General features: G+C 46.5%; 1 protein-coding gene across 2 annotated transcripts in view; it reads left to right on the top strand.

Annotated features, from left to right (window-relative positions):
• The first annotated feature begins 14,591 nt into the window (after positions 1-14,591).
• The window catches only part of PCCB (propionyl-CoA carboxylase subunit beta), a 47,191-nt gene continuing 41,505 nt past the window's right edge, over positions 14,592-20,277 (top strand). Inside the window, exons 1-2 of one of the 2 annotated variants that reach the window (XM_059730743.1) lie at positions 14,592-14,802; positions 19,057-19,176. In XM_059730743.1, coding sequence (XP_059586726.1) covers positions 14,623-14,802; positions 19,057-19,176 — 300 coding nt within the window. In that variant the 5' untranslated portion in view covers positions 14,592-14,622. The remainder of the gene's footprint in view (positions 14,803-19,056; positions 19,177-20,277) is intronic. The other variant, XM_006270468.4, reaches the window with a different exon arrangement.

Raw genomic sequence — 20,277 nt, 5'->3', positions numbered from 1 at the left:
GCGCAGGCGCGGACCCACCACCAAACACGCCGCGCGGCCCGCAGCCCGACGAGTGCGTGGGCTCACGCCCCACCCCTACGCACTGCGCATGCGCAGCAGGACGCAACGGGGTAGGGGGTCCGTCACCGCGCGGCGCAGCGGCGCGGTGTACTTGCAGTCGTAGGTGCTGCCCCACTGCCAGGGTTGTTCACACGCAGATACTCCCCCCCTCCCCCCGTTAGCGTTGTACATACACACCGCCCCTTTCACCGCCAGCGTTGTACACACACGCGCATACCCTCCCCACCAACGTTGTATGCTCACCCACCCCCCACACCCAGTACTGTACACACCCTCACTGCTAATGTATGTATGCACACTGCCAGCATTGCACACATGTACATACACGCCTTCACCGCCAGTGTTGTATACATGCACACACACACCCTTACTGTACACCCCCCCATACCATGAGTGTGGTACACACACTCCTTCACTTCCAGCATTGTACATCCCCCACCCCCAACTTCCCAAATTGTACACACACACCCCCTCACTGCAAGTGTTGTACACACATGCACACATACTCTGGAGCCCCTCCCCAACCTCCATTACACAAGTCTGCTGTGGTACGCAGCCCCCTCACCAGTACACGCAGGCTTGACCTGTACCTGCACACACCTTGGCACTTAGCTCTGTGCCTGTGCAGGGCCACCCTCAGGCGCATACAGCCACGCACAGCCCCTCTGCCCCCCACGAGGCACAAGCCATGTGCACATGCACAGTTCCACCACTGTCTGTCACCATCCTGCCTTCCCCCGAGTGCAAAGCGCACCTTGCTGCCTCATGGGGCAGATACACACACCTTGCTTCTTCTGTCAAAGCATCCCAACCGCGGTTCCAAGCCTCAGTGCACATATGCATGTAAGGGCCCAGTCAGCCACCACCACAAACCCCCATAGGTAGCCACTGTGCCCTGTTCCTCACCCCCACACTCAATACATCCCCATGACATGCAGTATACACACAGCTTATAACACACATACCCATGTGCCAATGTGATGGCAACTACAGAAATAAGTTTTCTTTAGCATAACTTTTTTTTTAACAACAGCAAGGCATTAATTGACCACCCCGTTAAACACAAAAATACCAGGCTTAAGTCCCTTTGTGGAGGTATCTTCCTTTTGGGTGGAAAGACCTGAGATAAGCCCTTTAGAAATCTCTTTGCTGTCTGATGGTAGAGGGAAGTCAAAAAAGTACCCTGGACCCATGAATGACGTGCTGCAGTTGCCACTAAATAAACCTGACTGGATCTCAAAGACAAGTAATCCAGAATCAAAGACTAGAAGAGCGCATTGAGTTACAGTTTCTTAATCTAGATATCCACAGGTACATACGGTGTCATAGTAGAGGATTTCTTGTTTTTCAGTAGAGTATATTGTACATCTAAAGAACAACTCTTGTCCTTTGATACTGTTCACACCATCAGGTATAAGGGCAATGGATCTGGATAACGTTCTAGATTGGAATTCATGGAGAATATGTCTTTCTGAAAATACAGCATATAAACCAGTGGTTGAATAGATGCAGATCTGAGTACTAAAATTGGTGTAGGCATCCAGGGACTACTGGGGTAGTATAAGCTATGTCCTGCCTCACCTCCCATAGTTGGAATCGAGGGAAAACATCCATCAGGCAAAATGCTTCTGGAATCAGAAAAGTATCTTCTTGTGATGCCTTGGCTTTCCTTCCAAGAGCCTTTTTGTTATCCTTGGACATTAAATAGTCTCCTTGTAGGAGACTTTATTTTTAAAAAGCCTGATATATAATAAAATCTTTCAGGGCAAATTCATGTGAATATGGGCTTTTCTGTTCATCTTAAATGTTGTTCTTCTCCAGGAAGATGCAGTGCTATGAGATTTACCTGCTTAAAGATGCATCACTTCCACAACAGAATGGGTTTCAATGCCATTATCCTCCTTCCTTTTTTTTAAATAAGAATTTGGTGGAACAAAAAACTTTCCTCCTGATTTCTGGAGGTACTGGTTCTTTCACATTTAACTGAAATAGAGTTTATCTTCTGTTGCACGAGGGTGTGGACAAATACAGCATCCATTACATATTAAGAGGCCTAAATGCATAATAAAAATTAGCAGACAAATGACACATAATAGTATTATAGTACAACCTGATCACTCCTGTATTGAAAAAACCCTAGCTGACATAGGGATAATTCTGATACTGAATAGAAGAACCCAATTCAGATTATGTCCATCTGTGCCATCAACCTGTATAAAGGAATTGATTATCCCAACACTATCCCACAGTGTTTTGTTTTTTTCTCCTCGTCAGGCAGGTGTACTATGTCCTCCTCCCCAATCTACTGCTCTGGGATCAAAAGCATAGCATATGACCTGACTTCTTTAATTAAGGCGTGAATGTACATGGCTGGCCTTTCGTGTGGGACTAGTATCCTGCAAATGTGGCTTGCTGAAAATAATGCACCCAAATACAGACCCTTTCACCCATCACCAGGGACCAATGCTTCACAGTGTTGGGTGCTATGTAGTGCTTTACTTACTGGTGGTGAGTAGATGTTCTTGCAGCACAGCCATTGAAACAAGGCTGTCTAACAAAAAACCCACAAAACTGTGATACAGAGGGTAGCTCACAATTACAACACTGACATTAGTGCTAGCCAGAGGCCAAGGTCCTAAAGACCAAGTACAAGAGAGAACAGAAAATCAACCACGTTTCAGGAGCTTACAGGGCAACATGCTCTATGAAAAACTATTTAGGCTCATGGTTGGAGAGGAGTCCATCAAGTTGCACTACACTGCTGACTTAAGGTTGGACTAACAGCCATCCAAGGGCAGCAAGATGGATTGTGGCCAGTGACCAGAACTAGAATCATGGCCAGTGACTAGTGACCAGAACATGGCCAGTGACAGATATATTACCCATCAGGCACAGACAGTTCCACTGAAACCAACATCAGGCAGAACCATCTGCCTGTTGTGCCTGCACTCTCCTAGCACTCTGGCCCAAGTCAACTGGAACAAAATGCCCTGTCACAGAATGCATGGGTGGAAGGCAGTGTACCAAAAATGTATCACTGGTAAAATGCCAGGCCATCTCCAGCTGTCCCCAGGCAACCCTTGCATATCCACCTTCTATTAGGTCAACCCACACTGGTCCCTAGTTTGTCGGCATTTAGGTTTCACCTCTCTAGCTGGATGTGGTCACCATGAGGGTATGAAGGATGCAGGTCCATTGCTAATGGGCTTTCCTTGCCAGAGGCACTGTAAATTAAAATATTCCACTTCCTTGTCAGAGGCAGAGCATGGGGTAAGGGCCAGATCAGGAAGAGGATTAAATTGGTTTTACCACTCCAACTTTCAGCCTAGCTATGGCTGCTGTTGTGTGACTTGCAAACTTTGTGTGGCTTGCAACTTTTTCAGTTCCCTCGTTTTAGGGTATCCAGTAATGGGAGAGTTACCTGAAACAGTGTGTACTCCACAGCTTTCAGCCTAGTCATGGCCACCCTTGAGGAGCCTGTAAATTAAAATTTTCTGATCCCCAGTATGAGGGCATTTAGAAGAAAGTGGAAAGGACCTGTTAGCACCTCCCTGCTATCAACCTATTTGTGGTACTACAGGGGAATTAACTGCCAGTTTTCTGAATACCCCCAAAAAGGAGACCAGTGATGGGTAGGTGCCTAAACCTATTTGTGCCTTCCCATATCCAGTTTGTTCAGGACCATTGTTGAGGAATTGTCAAAGTCTCTTGGCAAGTCTTTTATTTTCTAGCCATTCTCAGCCACAGTCTCTCTGTTAGTCCCACCGCAATATGCTGTTATTGAGTATTGCCCTTCCTGGCAATCACGTGGGCACTCTGCATAAGTGACCATCCACCCCAATCCTATTAGGCAAGCACCCTTACATGGAATTAAAGAGGCCATCAAGAAAGGAGAAAGTTGCATCAGCTGTGTTGCAGAGAGGGTCCAGTAGCAGTCATGGGAAATGAACAGCCCCTTCCACTACCCCACTCATTCCCTCCCCCAGCAATGGCGCCCATTGAAGGTGAGTAAAAAAGAGGAACTGCATCTCACTTGATCTGCTTCATTTGACTAATCTTGTTTATGAGGAAAGGCAGAAGCCACAATTCATAGATTCATAGACACTAGGGCTGGAAGGGACCTCGGAAGATCATCGAGTCCAGGCCCCTGCCCCAGGGGCAGGAAGTCAGCTGGGGTCATAGGATCTCAGCAAGAAAAACATCCAGGTTTCTCTTAAAGGCATTCAAAGCAGGTGCTTGAACCACCTCCGGCGACAGTCTATTCCAAACCTTGGGCACTCAGACAGTAAAGAAGTTCTTCCTTATGTCCAGCCTGAAAAGGTCATGGAGGGGTTTGTGACCATTTGACTTTGTCATCCCTTGGGGTGCTCTGGTGAACAGACATTCCCCCAGATCCTGGTGAGCCCCCCTGATAAACTTATAGGTGGTCACCAGATCACCCGAGCCTGCGCTTTCCAGGCTGAAGAGATCCATAGCTCCCTGCCTCTCATCATAAGGTCTGTTTTCCTGACCTCTGATCATGCGTGTGGCTCTCCTCTGCACTCTCTCAAGCTTCTCCACATCCTTTTTGAATTGTGGAGCACAAAACTGTACACAGTACTCCAGCTGTGGCTTCACCAAGGCTGAGTACAACAGAATGACATCCTGAGATTTGCTTGAGAAGCATCTGTGGATGCAAGCCAGCTTCTTGCTCGCTCTACTAGCTGCAGCATCACATTGAAGGCTCATGTTCATCTCGTGGTCAATCATGACCCCCAAGTCCCTTCCGTCCATAGTGCTAGCCAGCATAGCACTGCAGAGGCTATAAGGATGCTGCAGGTTTTTCCTCCCAAGGTGGAGAACCTTGCATTTTTCAGTGTTAAACACCATCAGGTTCTCATCCACCCATTTGCTGAGCCTGTCCAGGTCAGCCTGGATCACCCTCCTGTCTTCAGGTATGGATGCTTTACCCCAGAGTTTGGTGTCAGTGGCGAACTTGGCCAGTCTGCTTCTGACACCAATGTCTACATCATTAATGAAGATGTTAAATAGTATAGGCCCAAGGACAGAGCCTTGAGGGACCCCACTGGTCACAGCGCACCATGACGATTGACTTCCATCAACCACCACCCTCTGGGTCCTACTGCGGAGCCAATTCCTTAGCCAGCGGATCGTGGTGAGGTTGAGGCCGCAGTTAGCCAGTTTTGCCAAGAGGTGATCATGAGATACCAGATCAAAGGCTTTTTTAAAGTCAAGATATGACATCAATCTCTTCTCCCTTGTCCAGGTGATAGGTCACCTGGTCAAAAAAGGAAATGAGATTGGTCAAGCAAGACCTACCCACAACAAACCCATGCTGGCTATCCCTCAGGATGTTGCCGTCAGCCAGTCTGTTAAGAATGGCCTCTTTGATAATCTTTTCCAAGACCTTCCCCGGGATAGAGGTCAGGTTGATGGGCCTGTAGTTTGCTGGATCCAATTTCCTCCCTTACTTGAAGATGGCACCACATTGGCCTTCTTCCAATCATTGGGCACTTCACCAGAGCACCAGGAGTTCTCGAAGATCTGTGCCAGGGGCTGAGCTATGATGATTGCCAGCTCCTTGGGTACCCTGGGGTGTAAACTGCCAGGGCCGGCTGACTTGAAGGTATCCAGCCTTTCAAGGTGTTCCTTCACGAGGTCAGCATTGATGGAGGGTAAGGAATCTCCCTCACCCGGGCCTCCCTGTCCCATAATGGACAGATGCGCCCCATGGGACTGGTGAAAGACCAACGCAAAGTACCCATTTAGCAAGTTAGCTTTTTGCTGGGCATCGTTTGTCCATTGTTCCATCTGGTTTAGCAGGGGTCCAATGTTGCCCTTGCTTTTCCTCCGGCTCTCCACATATCTAAAAAAGGACTTTTTATTGTCATAGAAATTTGTAACTAGTTGGAGTTTGGTTGCAGCCTTGGCTTTCCTGGTTTGCTCCCTGCAAGTCTGGACCAGAGCAGAGTATTCCTCCTTGGAGGTGGATCCAGTCCTCCATCCTTTGTAGGTCTTTCTTTTTAGATGCGGGAGGTCCGCTAGTTCCCCAGAGAGTCAAGGGGGCTGCTGTGCCCTTTTGCTGCCTTTCCTCCGAGACGGGATAGACTTTGCTTGCACATCCAGGATTGCTCCCTTGAGGAGCAACCACTCATCCTGAACTCCCCTCCCCTTTGGGTTGTGGCCCTTTTAGGGCCTCACTGACAAGCCTCCTGAGCTTGTCGAAGTCAGCTTTCCTGAAGTCGAGGATTTCTGCATTGCTGGCAGCTTTACGGCGGATGGTGAAGGTGATCAGCTCATAGTCACTATCACCCAGCTTCCCTTCGATCATTAGGTTGCTGATTAGGTCATCCCCCATTGCCAGTACCAGGTTGAGCAGCGCTTTACCTCTCATCAGCCCATAGACTTCCTGCATCAGATAGATCTCATCCACACATGACAGAAAGCTTTGCAACCGCCCGGATTTGGATGAGTGCTCTTCCCACGAGATGTCTGGGTAGTTGAAGTCTCCCATGACAACCATGCACTGGGAACGTGCGGCCTCAGCCAATTCCCTGGCAAACTCCTGGTCAAGGTCTTGACCAGATCCTGGGTCGGGGGTCTGTAGTAGACTCCCACCATTGTGTCCCCTGTGCCGTGTTCCCCACGGATTTTAACCCAAAGGGTCAAAATACAATCGTTCCCTTTTGCCTGTAATGCTGCAAGATTTTTCCCAAACAACCTTCATCATGCTTGCATGGCAATAGGATCCTGAAGACAAATGTTCTCCATCCCCAGAAAGTGAACAGCAACACACAAAGATAGTATAGATCAAAAGTTCTTTGTTACAATCACAAGAAGTTTTCCTGCCTCCACCACCAGGAGAATGTTGTTTTGGGTAGTAAGAGGCAGTTTAAACCAGATTAAAAATGTACTTCAAGGCAGACATCATTTAAGCTCCCCTTAACACCATGTTCTCCCAGAAATGCACCTGAGGTATGTCATAATTGAATAGCTTAGTGTTACAACAGTGACAGATTAGTGCATTAGCATGGTTTTTGCCAGCCATGCTGAAGTGCAGTAGAATTAGTCCAATGGATATTAAGCATCTTGTGTAGATGCGCCCAATGAGAGATTACTGAGAGTCTGAGATATAGTGAAACTTAGCAAAATGATTTTCTGACGTAGCTTGGCCAGTGCCGAGGACCCGTGCTCTTTTCTTCCTTAAGCAAAAGCAGCAAGAATCATAAAGAAAATGTTAGGCGGCAGCTGGAGTACTGTGTACAGTTCTATGCTCCAAATTTTAAGAAGGGTGTAGAAAAACTGGGGAGAATTCAGAAGACAAGTAACAAAGATGATAAAGGAGTTGGATTGCAAGCCATGTGGGGAAAGATTAAGAGAACTAGGCATGTTTAGTCTGGAGAAAAGGTGATTTGGAGGGGTGACACGATACCTGTTTTCAAATGTTTGAAAGAATAGTTGTCCCCCTTGCTACAGAGGGCATCACAAGGCAATAGGTTTGAACAGCAACAAAGCACATTTAAATTAACACTCAGGAAAACCTTTTTAACTGTAGGAATTGCAGGACAACAAGCTTCCTACGGAAGTTGTGAAATCTTCTTCACTGGAGGTTTTAAAGAAAAGGCTGGATAATCTTCTGTCTGGGATAATTTAGGAACAATCCTCGATCCGTGTTGGAAGTTCACCCAGGTGAATTTGAAGTCCCTTCCAGCTCTATGGTTCTAGGAGAAGACTGTATGGTCAGAATGAGGAGAAGGTGAAAAAAGAGCAAAGAGGAGATGCTGGCTAACCTGGTAGACCTGTCAGACAGGAGAGAAGTAGCTGCAGAGGAACAGAATACACAGCTAGAGTACTATTAGGACCTCTGCTGACCTGGTCAGGAGGGGACTATCCCAGGCCAGGCATGCAGCTGTGTATAAGACATACAAGAAAGAGGCTGCAGACACAGTAGTGGCTAGAGACAGACATTACACATAAATCGGTATAAATGATCAGAAACCAGTTCAGATCTGTAACACAACACAAGTTCAGTGCACATAAACCACTTTCAAAATGGCTGAAACTAAGATAAACCTGGATGCATGTAGTATCAGACTTAACTGATTTAGGTTAAATTGGTTTATTGAACTTCTGTCCCAGATCCCCTCCGGATTCAAATTAATTCACAGTCTCCTGCATCCCAGGATGTTTTGTCCCTCCCCCACAAGCCCCACCCCCACCTTGCAAGATAGTTGGGCTAGCCTTGGCCTAAGCTGTCTGCTCCAGCTGAGCAGGGAGGTATGCTGTAGCGCCCCCGGCTTCTGGACTTGGCCACTGCAGGCATGTGGCTGCGTTTCCAGAATCAAAAGTGAACATCTGTTCACTTGATTATCAGTTCAATCTGTGCAGCTGAGACTAACCTGCAAAGATTTAATCAATTCAGCCTTGGGCTTTTTGACTGTCTGTATGTAGCCAATAAGCTCTGTGTTGAGACAGAGACATAACAGTCTCTGATAGCCATCCTCACATGGCAGACTGAGGAAGTGCTCTGCTTTGTTCTTCATGGCCAGGCCCTTCCTTCCCCAGGCATAAGCATTCCCACTTCAGGTTCAGGCATTCCCACCTCAAACCCAAGCTTTCTTCTCCAGATCCAGGTGCAAACTCCTACTCCTTGGGGAACACAGCACTTTACAGGAATCTTGGATCCCTCTGGCCCATGTGATGCTACTCCATCACTTTGTCCTCGTGACAAGGTAGCAAATGCGCCCTGTCACAAGAAGCACAAAAGCAGTGGGGGAAGAGAAACTTACTGCAGCAGCAAGATCAGACAGAGACAGAGCTGGGCAGAAGGTCACAGATGATAATTAAAAGAACCAGCTGGAGGAGCCAGCAGGGCAGCGAATTGGGAGCCATATCAGGCCACCCAACTGATCCTCCCAGAAGCTAAAGCTGTGGCAGGTCAGTACTTGGTTCCCCAAAGAGGGAGCAGTGTGAGCAGAGGCGTGTAAAATCGCACTGAGGTGTACTATCTAGTTGTATTGACCAGTGGTGATGAAGAGCTACAAAACTGAGACGGACTTACTTGGGGAAAGGTAGGGGGCAGACAGGCCGTGTGAAAGCCTACAGCAATCCAGGATGGTGAGTACGGGACTTCTGTTTTGAGTATGTAGACTAAAAAAAAAAGCAGAGACTGAATGAGCGTATTTGGGGAACGCCGAGCACAGACGAGTTACCCAACTCCCCAAAAGAGGAGTTGAGAGACTTATAGTTGTGGCCCATGAGCATGGGGAATTTAATAGGAAGACCTGGAATCCAGAGGACTTGTGTCCTAGGACTGACAAGATAGTGAGCAACTCACAGACGATATTCCTATGAAGGGAGAACTAATAAAGTGGAGATAAAATGTGAGATTAACATCTACACTGAAACACCTGGAGTGGTAAAGGCAGGGGATGGGGATGGTGGAGCCCTGTGAAATGGAGACAGCCAACTGAGTTGCAGAAGCGATCAGCTGATTTTCCTCCCAGGTTACATTTTCCTTTGGTTCTTTTTCTTTTTCCATTCATGGCGTGGCAGGTGAGTTCCAAAGGGGACTATTAGGCCCTGACAGAGAGACTGCAACTTTCTACAACAAAATCCCTGGTATGGCGAGATCTTCCAGTCCCCAAAGACCCTTCATTTAATGACATGTAGTTTGCAGGACAAGGTCAAATATGCAATTTGCACTCCCTCTGCCCCTTTTTACCACCTGCCACGCACAGAGTTCCAAGAAACACCCTAAACCCAATCCCCCTCGATAAAGAACTTTGATTTTAAAAGTTGGAACCCTGTACATTTTGTTTTAGTCTTTCATAAAGACACAGTTATTACAGTAAGGACATTTATTGTCCAGTCCTTTTGTTAATACATTTATACTAATGCCCCATCCTCCCACCCAGTGCTTCAGGAGCACTTGCAATACTTTGCTAAGACCTATCGCATTAAAAAAACTTTTATGATTCTCATTCTTGAATGAGTTTGATACCAACCCACAAACCTCTGGGCCTTCACTATCCAGACTTCTGTAATAGACTGACTCCTGGCCTCGTGTGTATCATGTATGTAGGCCACAGTGGTCATCTGGAACAGGTAATGTATCTGGGTATACACCCAATGCCCTTCACCACTTCTTGACATGTCCAAAAGTGCATTCCATAAGTCATGCAGCAGCTACATAGCTGATAGTTGGACACTCCTTCCTGGTCTATTCAGTGTAGGACTTCACAAGCTAAGGGAGCAGGGACAGGCCATATTCTAGAGTCGAAGTGGAGGGATTGTGATGTCTTCTGGTGCAATGCTGAAAGCATGTGGGTAAACGTTCCTCCCATCATCAAGAGGACAAAGCTGTCCTTCCAAAGCATCTCAGCATTGTGGACTTTGCCTGACTGTCTGGTAGTCATAGGACTGAATTGCCACAAGGAATCTACAGTTTCTGCAGCACAGTGAAGCAGTAACCTTTGCAATCAATGTGCTCCAAGATGGCCCCAAACCAGTTTGGAAATCCATATGGACAAATCCAGCAATGACCACCTGTGGACTGGACAGACTGAGAAGGCATGGTGCCAGCACTTTCTGGATGGTCTGGATGGTCCATGAGCATGCTCATGTTCTGGATGGTCAATCCAGCTGTAGATTTACCCACACCAAATTGTTAGGCTATGGACTAGAGGTAATTGAAGACTGTGAATGTTCAAATGTCCTTTTCTTAGGGACAGCAACAAATATTTGAGCAGTTTTGTACACCAATATAAACTACACTAGTGCTGAGAATGGACAGACCACCAGCTGTTACAGTAGCTATCACAGTAGGAATGATTACAGTGTCTTATCACTAGATTGTGAGGAAGCCTGTAATATAGTGGACTGCTTGAATTGAACAAATAAGATAGAAGTGAATACATAAAACCTACAGCGGCGTAGTTGACATGTGCAGTTCTCCCCCTGACTTTTCTTGGGCTAACTCTATGCCAGATTTGAGTCAGTTGCACTGGTATAGAGATACACATTGTATGGTCACTTCTTTTTTATACCAATATGATAGGCTATATTGGTGTAAGTGGATTGTGTATCCAGCACTTTGTCTCCAGTTCCTGCTGTAGCTCCTGCCTACTTGTGTCTCCCATTTCTGCCCTGGTTTCTGCCTAGCCTAGTCCCCAGTTCCTTGATTCTGCTGTGAATCCTCAGCTCCTGTCCTTTGGGTTGCTTTTCTAACACGACGATTCCAAGAGCAACCTCACTTTAATGATTGTTCCAGACTGTAGTGATAGAAGTTATAAGTTAGAGAGGCTCCCTATCAGGATGCTGAGGGATTTGGAATTGGGAGATAGCCCTCTTAGGTAGCAACCAGCTTGTTAGGTAGCAGTTATCAGCCAGTCAGTCAGAGACAAACAAAGTGTCTGTAGATGTTGCATACCACTCCACAAATTAAGTATATTCTTCTTCTCATTCACATATGTCTGTATTTATTGAATCCAGTGATCACTATACAGACTACCTACACTGTGATCATAGCATCTGGGTCCTTTGCACCCAAACACAAACCGTGCTGGGTGGGGGTACATCATGTATAACTTCTGACAACTGTTCTCTAGACCCCACATAAGAAAGGTATATACATTGATCCCAAATCTTTGGCACGGTTCTACAAAGGACAAATGAAACCCCTAAAGTCCTGTTCAACCTTTCCGTTATCCCAAGGATGGGGGTATATACGAGTGGTGCAACCTTTGCAGAGCTCTACAATCTCACTACTTGTTGAAGCATTTTGAATTCAGACCTGGTTGGAAGACAAGGTTCTCTGGGTAAATCCGATATTTTTTATTAGACCTACTCAAATAGTTAGAAACATTCTTCTTTGCAAGCTTTTGGGTACAAATACCCTTCGTCAGGCTGAGGAAGCATCTGCACATGGTCTGTGCTCTTCCTGGATAGAGTAATAACGCAGCCAGAAGCTAGTATGTATGCAAGAAAGAGTCCTCTGGGAATTATGTTGTTTCTTGCATAAGCTTAGAAAATATATGTCGCTGTTGAGTCTGGCTTCTTTCTTTTTCATGTTGTGTAACTTCCATTTCAAAAGGCAAAATTCAGTATCTTCCATGTTTCAGGGATGTAGGTTGTAGCTGTGTTGGTCTAAGGACCTAGGCAGACAAGGTTCTTTGGGTAAATCCTATCGGATAAATTAGTAAATTAGTAAATTAGTAAATTTCTTTACTAGACCAGCTCAAATGGTTGGAAAAATTCTTCTTCACAAGCTTTTGGGTATAGGTACCCTTTGTCAGGCTGAGGAAAGCATCTGCAGATGGTCTGTGCTCCTTCTGGATGGAGTAGTAAAGCAGCCAAATCTGGGACCCCAAATCTGGTGCATAATTCACTAGACACCTCTGCTACTATCAATACTTCTCAACTCCTTATTCGATAAGTTTCAAGTGATTTTGTGAAAAAGTGTACTGCTGCCAGCAAATACTGATTGTCAGCCCCATGTCTCTGGTAGAAGCCCAAGAACATCCATAGTGATATGCTGCATTGTTGTGCCCATGAGATAGGGACTCCTCCTGTCTTAGGACCTTTTTGGTAAAGTAAGGTATCACATTTCCATTACCACATTTCCAGTGCACATTGCTTGCAGGTTACTAAATACAATTTTCCTTTTAGGTTGGATAAGGCTTTTGAAATCCCAAGATATCCAACAGTTTAAAAAATCAGTAACCTCAGAACCTCTTTTTTTCAGTTTGTCTGGTGTAATTGCCTGATACCCATCCTCATAACCCACTGGATTCTCTCAACTCCTATAGAGTATTTCATCTTTAAACTCCAAGCACTTTTGATGGGCAAGCCTTTCTTGTGGTATTCCAAGGGAAATGATACTACTCCTGAGTGGCTGCACTTCCCAAATTATATTCCAATCCTGCAAGATTCTGGTATCAAGTTTTTTCTTTGCGAAACTTCTCGCTGCACTCAAGTCCATTCTTGCAATCTATTGTCCTGATGAAAACAGGAACATTTGCCCTAGTGCAACTTATAGTGTAGTCTCCTTCACTTTTCTCTTGCTAGGCTTGGTGGAATATTTTAGCTATAGTGCTTATTCCCCAACCAGTTTGCTTCAGAGAATGTTTACACTGCATTCACTGCCGCTTGTGTAGACATCTCCAAGCTAGCTTCAAATTAGCTAGTTGATGTAAGCACAGTAGGCCTGGATGGGTAGACCACTGCATGCCTTCCAAATGGTACATATAAAGAAATATATAAACTTTGCATCACCAATTAATATGTAGCACTACAGCTTTTTGTTCTGTCTACACAATACCTGGTTTTCTGTTAACAGACATGGGTTTTCACTCTGTGTGCCTTCATCCACCGTCCTGATCAAGAGGCTTATATGTCTTTCTTCTGCCTGACATAAAAAAGGTTAATATTCTTTCTTTGGGTAAGCTCCTTCCTCCAAAAATATGCATCATAGAAACCTCAACTATCTAAAAATAGAAGGAAAAATGAGGAAAAGAGGTTAATAGAAGTTCCAGAGGAAAAACTGAACTGGAAAGGAAGCAAAGAGGTGAGTTTTCTCTATTTTGGGGATAGTTTTCAGTGAAGTGAAGCAACTTACCCTTTTTGCCTTATCTGAGGTAAGAGAGAGCTAGTTAGCTAGGCGTAAGGCAGGGTAGCACCTCATACTAAACAACTCAGAGATACATACGCTTTCTAAGCAGCAGTTTACTTCATCAGATGCTCTGGAGGGCCTGAAGGAAGCAGTGAAAGCAGCAATTAGAGTACACAGGGTAGAGAAGAGGAGGAAAAGGGAGAGAGCACGCTCAAGAGTAGCTGAGAGAGAGAGAAAAATAGACCATCGAGGGACATCGGGTTATAAAAACTAATCCAGATAATTGGGTAGGAATTGGTAGAGCCACAGTCTGTATTTCCATCCTGACACTTGTCTCTTACAGGTTACAGGCAAGAGGAGAGGCTTTCTGACAGTGGTTACTGGCCCGAATACTTGAGGTGATCCAGTCTGTGGTTAATTTCTTGTTCCACAATTTCCCAGTCCATGAGTTTTGTTATCCAGCCAGTGGAAAAAACTAAGTTACATTTTAAAATGCTTAGGGACCAGTGGAAAGCAGGACCCGAACGTGCGGTGTTGTCTGTGACCTCGGCACCCCGAGACAGCCCGCCTCGTCTGAAGAAAACACTTCCCGCCTTCCCAGGAGCGGAGGGAAAAGGAAGAGGTCTCCGAGGCGGGGTGCTCCACATCAGGGGAAGCCGGGCCTCAAAGCCTGGGCTGGGGGTAAGGGCGAGGCTGGTGCTCAGGGGAGGCCGGAGGAAGAGCTCTCCCCGTCCCCCGGACTGGGGCAGGGCGGTCTCGCTCCTCTTCGGGAGAGGCGGCGCCTGTCTGCGAGGGTGAGACGAATGAACCCAGCCGGCGTTTAAGCTCAACCCCGGGCGTCACTCTCCGCAGCGGAGGAAACCCGGCCCAGCCCGGCCCGGGCCGCGGACACCGGGCGGGCGGGAGCGGCGCGCGCATGCGCAGGGCGAGTGTCGGGCTGCGGGGCGGCGATGGCGGCGCTGCGGCTGGCGTGGCGGCGGTGGGCGCTGCGGGCCCCAAGCCTGCGCTTATGCCTGTGCCGGGCCGGCTCGGCCGCGGGGCCGCTCTCCGTGCCCGAGCGCATCCAGGAGAAGCGGCGCGCCGCGCTGCTGGGCGGCGGACAGAGCCGCATCGACGCGCAGCACCAGCGGGTGAGCAGCCGCCCAGCCCATAACGCGTTCCCCCTGGCCCCGCCCCCATGGGGTGTCGCCCCCCTCTGGCCTCTCCTTGTCCCCTAAGCCGCGCCCCCGCGAACTTCCCCCTGGCCCCGCCCCCCTCGGGCCTGCCGCGCGGCCGCTCTGAGGAGTGAGACTGGGCTTGCCCGCAGCCCTGCCCGGCCCCTGCTCAGGGCTGAGCCCTGGGGGCCACTCGGCTCAGATATATTCGAGCGGGGACCTAAGACCCCCTGCCTGCCCTCGCAGCTGCTAGTGGGCAGGGGCTCAGCATCTGCCACAGGAGCACCCGCCATGGCTGCTGGGTGTCCCCTTGTGGCAGAGAGCAAGCGGGTAGCTGCGTCCTTGCCCTTGCACGTGCAACGTGAGGGCTTTGAGCTCTTTGCGTCGGGAAGGAACACAGAACAGAGCGGAGACGTGACCCGCGGCGCTGTTGCCTGCAAATCACCCCTTTGGCCCCCCACGTTTGTGGGGCCAAGGAGGTGCTCAGGCCGCCTTTGCAGGACATGTGCGACGTGCGGCCTGTGCTAGCCTGCCTGGCCGCATCGTGTGCGTTAAGTGCAAAATGAAACCCAAGTCCCTGGTTCCTTATCTGGAAAGGATTTCACCCAAAGTTCATCTAGTGTGCCAGACGTCCGCTGCTTCAGTTCTTCACATGCCCTGGCATGCCTGAGCACGTCTCCATTGCTGAGCCGTTGACGGGCACCATCCACCTTTGGCAGTTAGTCCAAAGGAGAAGTAAGAGCCTACTTTGCGACTGGGTATGGGAGTCACTTTTCCTGGCCTATGAACGGATGTTGCGTTTGTCTCAGGACCACTCCTGCCTATGTTTCTCTTGGAACAGAAGAGTCACCGAGCGGGTGGGCTTGTACACAGGCAGTTGGGGTTTAGTGAGCAGCTGAATGTGCTGCCGCTTTTCTGCCAGTGATCCAACAGTGCAATCCTGGGACGTCCATTTGGACGTGCTTTGCAGTGTCCAGGGGCAAACTTAGTAGATGTTATCCCAAGACCCTACTGTGGCCTGTCCCAAGACAATGGAAGTGAATGTCTGAAGGATCATGATTTGCTTTGGGACAATATGGATTTTCCCAGGACAAATGTGATGTCTGTTCATAGCCCATTTGATGTAGTATAGATCTGAATGGTTTCTGTTCTAATTCAGGTATGATTGCTGCCTGCTCCTTCAGCAATTAAAGGGTTGCCTTTGTATGGCTAGCAACCTTAACAGATATGGTTGCCTTGTTTGCTGTTATATTGAATATTTGCCTGTTATAGGTCTGTTCTGGCAACTGTTGATCCTTCCTGGTGTATGCAGGAGATGTCACCCAGACCTTTGATGCATATGCCTAGTCAGGAGTTTTGGGAGGAGTGGAGGCTGCCCAGACCTTCCCTTTAGGGCACTGAGACAGGATCCAAAGGCCAGAGTGGGTCCACACATTTGGTGCCTCCAAGGCTGTATTTTTGTATAAGCGTCCAGGAATTGAACCCAGGTCTCTGGTGTGGAAGGCAAGGAGTCTACCACTGAAGCACAAGGGACTCCTATTGTAGGTCTAGTGACAGATCAAATATCCTTGAAATCCTTTTTTACTGTACTAATGCAAAAGGGATAGTTGTAGTTTGGGTTTTTGTGTCAGGTTATTGCTGGCTTACTCCCATTGTAACTGTGGCTATTAAAACCTTATATTAAACACACGGGGAAATGCAAAACAGTCACAGCGTTTGTAATTTAAAGGATTAAGGCTTTCATACTAACAGTTTCCTTGAATCTCTTTTCTTTTAGTTGTAAAGAGTCTTTTACAGTTATTCGAGGCTTAGACAAGATGGTGATAGTAGTGGCAACATAGCTTGCTGATTTGGACAGTTTAGGATGGTTTTCTGGATCAGATCAGTGAAGGTTCAGAGGTATTGATGTGCATCCCAGGAAAAAATGGGTCAGCAGCAGTCCTTGTCATGAAATTTTCTAGTCCCCGCTCCTGCTTTCCCATTAAGGGATTCCCATAAATTATGTCCGAGAAGAGGTGCAACCTCATACCATTAAACCAATTAAAACACATTTCAGTGATATCAAAATTAAACATTTACTCCCATTTCTGTCTTTCTCAGCATCTTACCAGGTCAGCTCCAGGCCCTCTGGTTTGTACCAGTTTCTCAGTACTTGCTGACTTTTACAAATAGTTGCATGCAATGCGAAGTAGGCAGCCTTTTCAGGCTGTGGCTTGGAGTGACCCAGCTTCAGTCAGAAGCAGGTAGCAGGGTGGGCACGGGGACCTACCCGCTATTGCTGCCATGATAGCACGGGTGAAGCTCCACCATGGTGTAGTAGGAGAAGCCCCATGCCCGCAGGTCAGGTCCTATGGCTTGGTGGGCCAAATTTTTGCCATATGCCATAGATTGCCAACCCCTGATCTGGAGTTAAATTAGATGAACATCCTTGACTTTATCCAGCTTCTACTTTTAATAATTCCTCCAAACTTCGTTAGTTATCTGCCAGCAGACTGGTTTTAGTTTCGTTAACGAGGAGGTCTTTATTCCATATACATTTGCCCTCTCCAAAATGTTCTTCTGTGCCTAATTACATTTAAAGCCAACTTTTTTACACCATCTTCCCATCCCATCTGTGACATCCTGAACCTCCCCAGACTAGCAGGCTCTGTGTGTAATATCAGAGAAGCAGTTACCACAGAGGCGTTTACACCTTGTGTTGGGTACCAACTGTTATTTCAGCTGGCAGTAGACTTTTGCACTCTACATCTCCTTGATATCTAGCCAGAATCAATTGTAAGGATTTTTTCCTCTCACCTATTTAGGCAGTCAGCTGGACTCACAAGCTCCAGAAAGATGAGATCAAAGACTTCAGGTTCATTGACTTTCCAGGAGGCTGTTTCAGATTATACTGATGTACTCGATGGTGCCAAACTCTTACCAAGCTGTTACCTTGATTTTCCTGTTTACCCAGGAAATCCAGCCAGTCATGCTTTGGCTCCATGCCCTCCAACTTTCTCTGTTGACTCTGGCACCTTCAGATTTGGCTTTGATGTACAGGGGACGGCTGGTACTTTCAGGGCTTGCAATACTCATAACTGCTGATGTCCTGCTCACTCTGAGTGACATCCTGTGATGGGCAAGGCAGACCCTGTTCAGCATCCCCTGCTCACTCTGCCGCCTCTGTGGTAGTCCCATTGCCTATGTTTTGGCACCAGAATTGAGACTCACTGGCTTGTCTCCAAGAGAAAATCATCTTGGTCTAGGCTGGGTATAGTAAAGAGTTAGTACTGGGGTACGATACTTGGAGGTTCATTCAATCCTTGTATTTTTAAATGCATTGATTTATCAAGAAATACTTAGTTTATGAAAGGTAATACTGTTGGATCAACATTTATAACATCTGTGGCTGCTGGGAGCTCAGCACTTTTGAAAAATTGATCTTGGTTTTAGACCCTATGCGTAAACCTAGGAGCTTAATTTTGGGCTCCTGTTTTGGAAAGATTGGCCATGGTTATTTTTAGGGGCATAAAAAGGAACTGCTCAGTAATGTATTGCTCTTTGTCCATTGCTCAATAACATCATCAGCCAACTTGAACTCCAGATAGGATCACCAGCCTCTACTACTCTTCCTCCTGCTGATCAAACTTTTGCACACACCAGTGCACAGGCGGTGGAGAGAAAGCAATGGAGCTTATCTGAAACCTTGATCAACTTGATGTTTTTCCTTTGTTTCTTTTGTCTCTTTTCCTCTCATTTGTTGAAGTGTCAGATATTGTAATAACTTCCCCAAATGGTTTGAATTATGAGAGAGAATTGATTTAAGGAAAGGCTTCCACAATATGTGATTTCAGTTGCCTTTGAGAAAATAATAAAGATCTTAATATCACAATAAACTCTGTTCAGTGTAAACCAAGACAGCCGCTATATCATGCAACTTTTAATTTATTGTATGTTAGAAACAAGATCCCCGACTTCCCCACCTCAACCTCCTGCTGCTTCTGTGCTGATGTTCCCTTCTATGATAATGCTTTTCCACTCTGGTTTGCATCCTAATTCTTTTAAGGAAAATCATCACAATGTCATTTATTTAAAATGTTGTGGGAAGCTGCTTAGTGGAGTAAGCATAGCGTAGTACTAATGAAATATTTAATGTATATCAATAGGTAATTATTTTGGGGGATAAACTTCCTAGTAGGTCGGAACTTTATCAAATTATGATTTTACTGAAGGTTTTTTCTTGCCTTCCAGGGAAAGCTGACTGCAAGAGAGCGAGTTCTTCTGTTGTTGGACCCTGACAGTTTTGTTGAATATGACATGTTTGTGGAACACAGATGTTCAGATTTTGGGATGGAAGCTGATAAAAATAAGGTATTTCTGTTCAGTTTACTTCCTCTTCTTTTTTAATTCTTCAGTGTGTAGCAATTCATCAGTTCTCAAATAGGCTCCTGAGGCATTATAGAGACCTTCTTGATTTTTTTTTTTCTGCCTTAAGCTGCTTGGTTTTCACTTTCCTCCTTGCCCCTCCTTATTTCCATTTTATATTGTATGCAGGGCATGCATCTTTCTTTTGGCTTCCCTTGGATTGAATTTCAGTTTTTTGAAAGATGCCTTTTTGATTCAGATAATCTCTTGACCCTTGCCACATTCACATTAGTTCTTCGAACATCACAAGTTTGAGCCCTGGCAATGGCCACAAATGAAACAAAATTATGGCTGAAAGGACTTACACGTTTACACTGAACTTGATGCTGGAGTTACTGTATGAAATCTGTGTTATGTCAAGCAGACTAGATGGTCATAGTGGTGTTTCTGACCTAAGTCCATGATATGCGTCTGTCAAAGCTAGCTTACCTGGTGAGTGGCTGGTGAATGACATTGTGATGTACAATGAAAACAGATTCAGTTCATGCCCTTGGCACATCTGTGAAATAGTGTGAGGTCAGGTGCATCACAGAGGGGCATAAACATAAAAAATATACCAGCTAAGGATTTGACTGGAACTTACTGCAACTATAACTGTGCACCTGAATATATATGCATATGTTCATTAATGTAAATATATCAAGAGCAAAGTAAATATATGAAGCACATTACATTGGAAAGGTGAATCAGGAGCCCCAAAATTATGAGGCCCTGCCAATCCAATCCAACGAGTAAGATTGCTCTATTTAATTTGCTATTAAATCAGATTCATAGACATTAGGGGCTGGAAGGGACCCCACGAGACCATCAAATCCAGCCCCTCTGCCATAGGCAAGAAGTCTGCTGGGGTCAAATGATCCCAGCAAGATAAACATCCAAATGCCTTTTGAATGAGTCCAGAGTAGGTGCTTGTGCCACCTCTGGGGGGAATCTGTTCCTGACTCTGGACACTCGGACTGTAAAGAAGTTTTTCCTTACGTCCAGTCTAAATCGGCCTTCTAGAAGTTTGTGGCCATTAGACTTTGTTATCCCTTGGGGAGCCCTGGT

Source organism: Alligator mississippiensis, chromosome 7 (assembly GCF_030867095.1).
Source record: "Alligator mississippiensis isolate rAllMis1 chromosome 7, rAllMis1, whole genome shotgun sequence".
NCBI lineage: Eukaryota > Metazoa > Chordata > Crocodylia > Alligatoridae > Alligator > Alligator mississippiensis.
The sequence above is the reverse complement of the archived record's forward strand: the minus strand, read 5'-3'. Positions and strand labels throughout refer to the sequence as shown.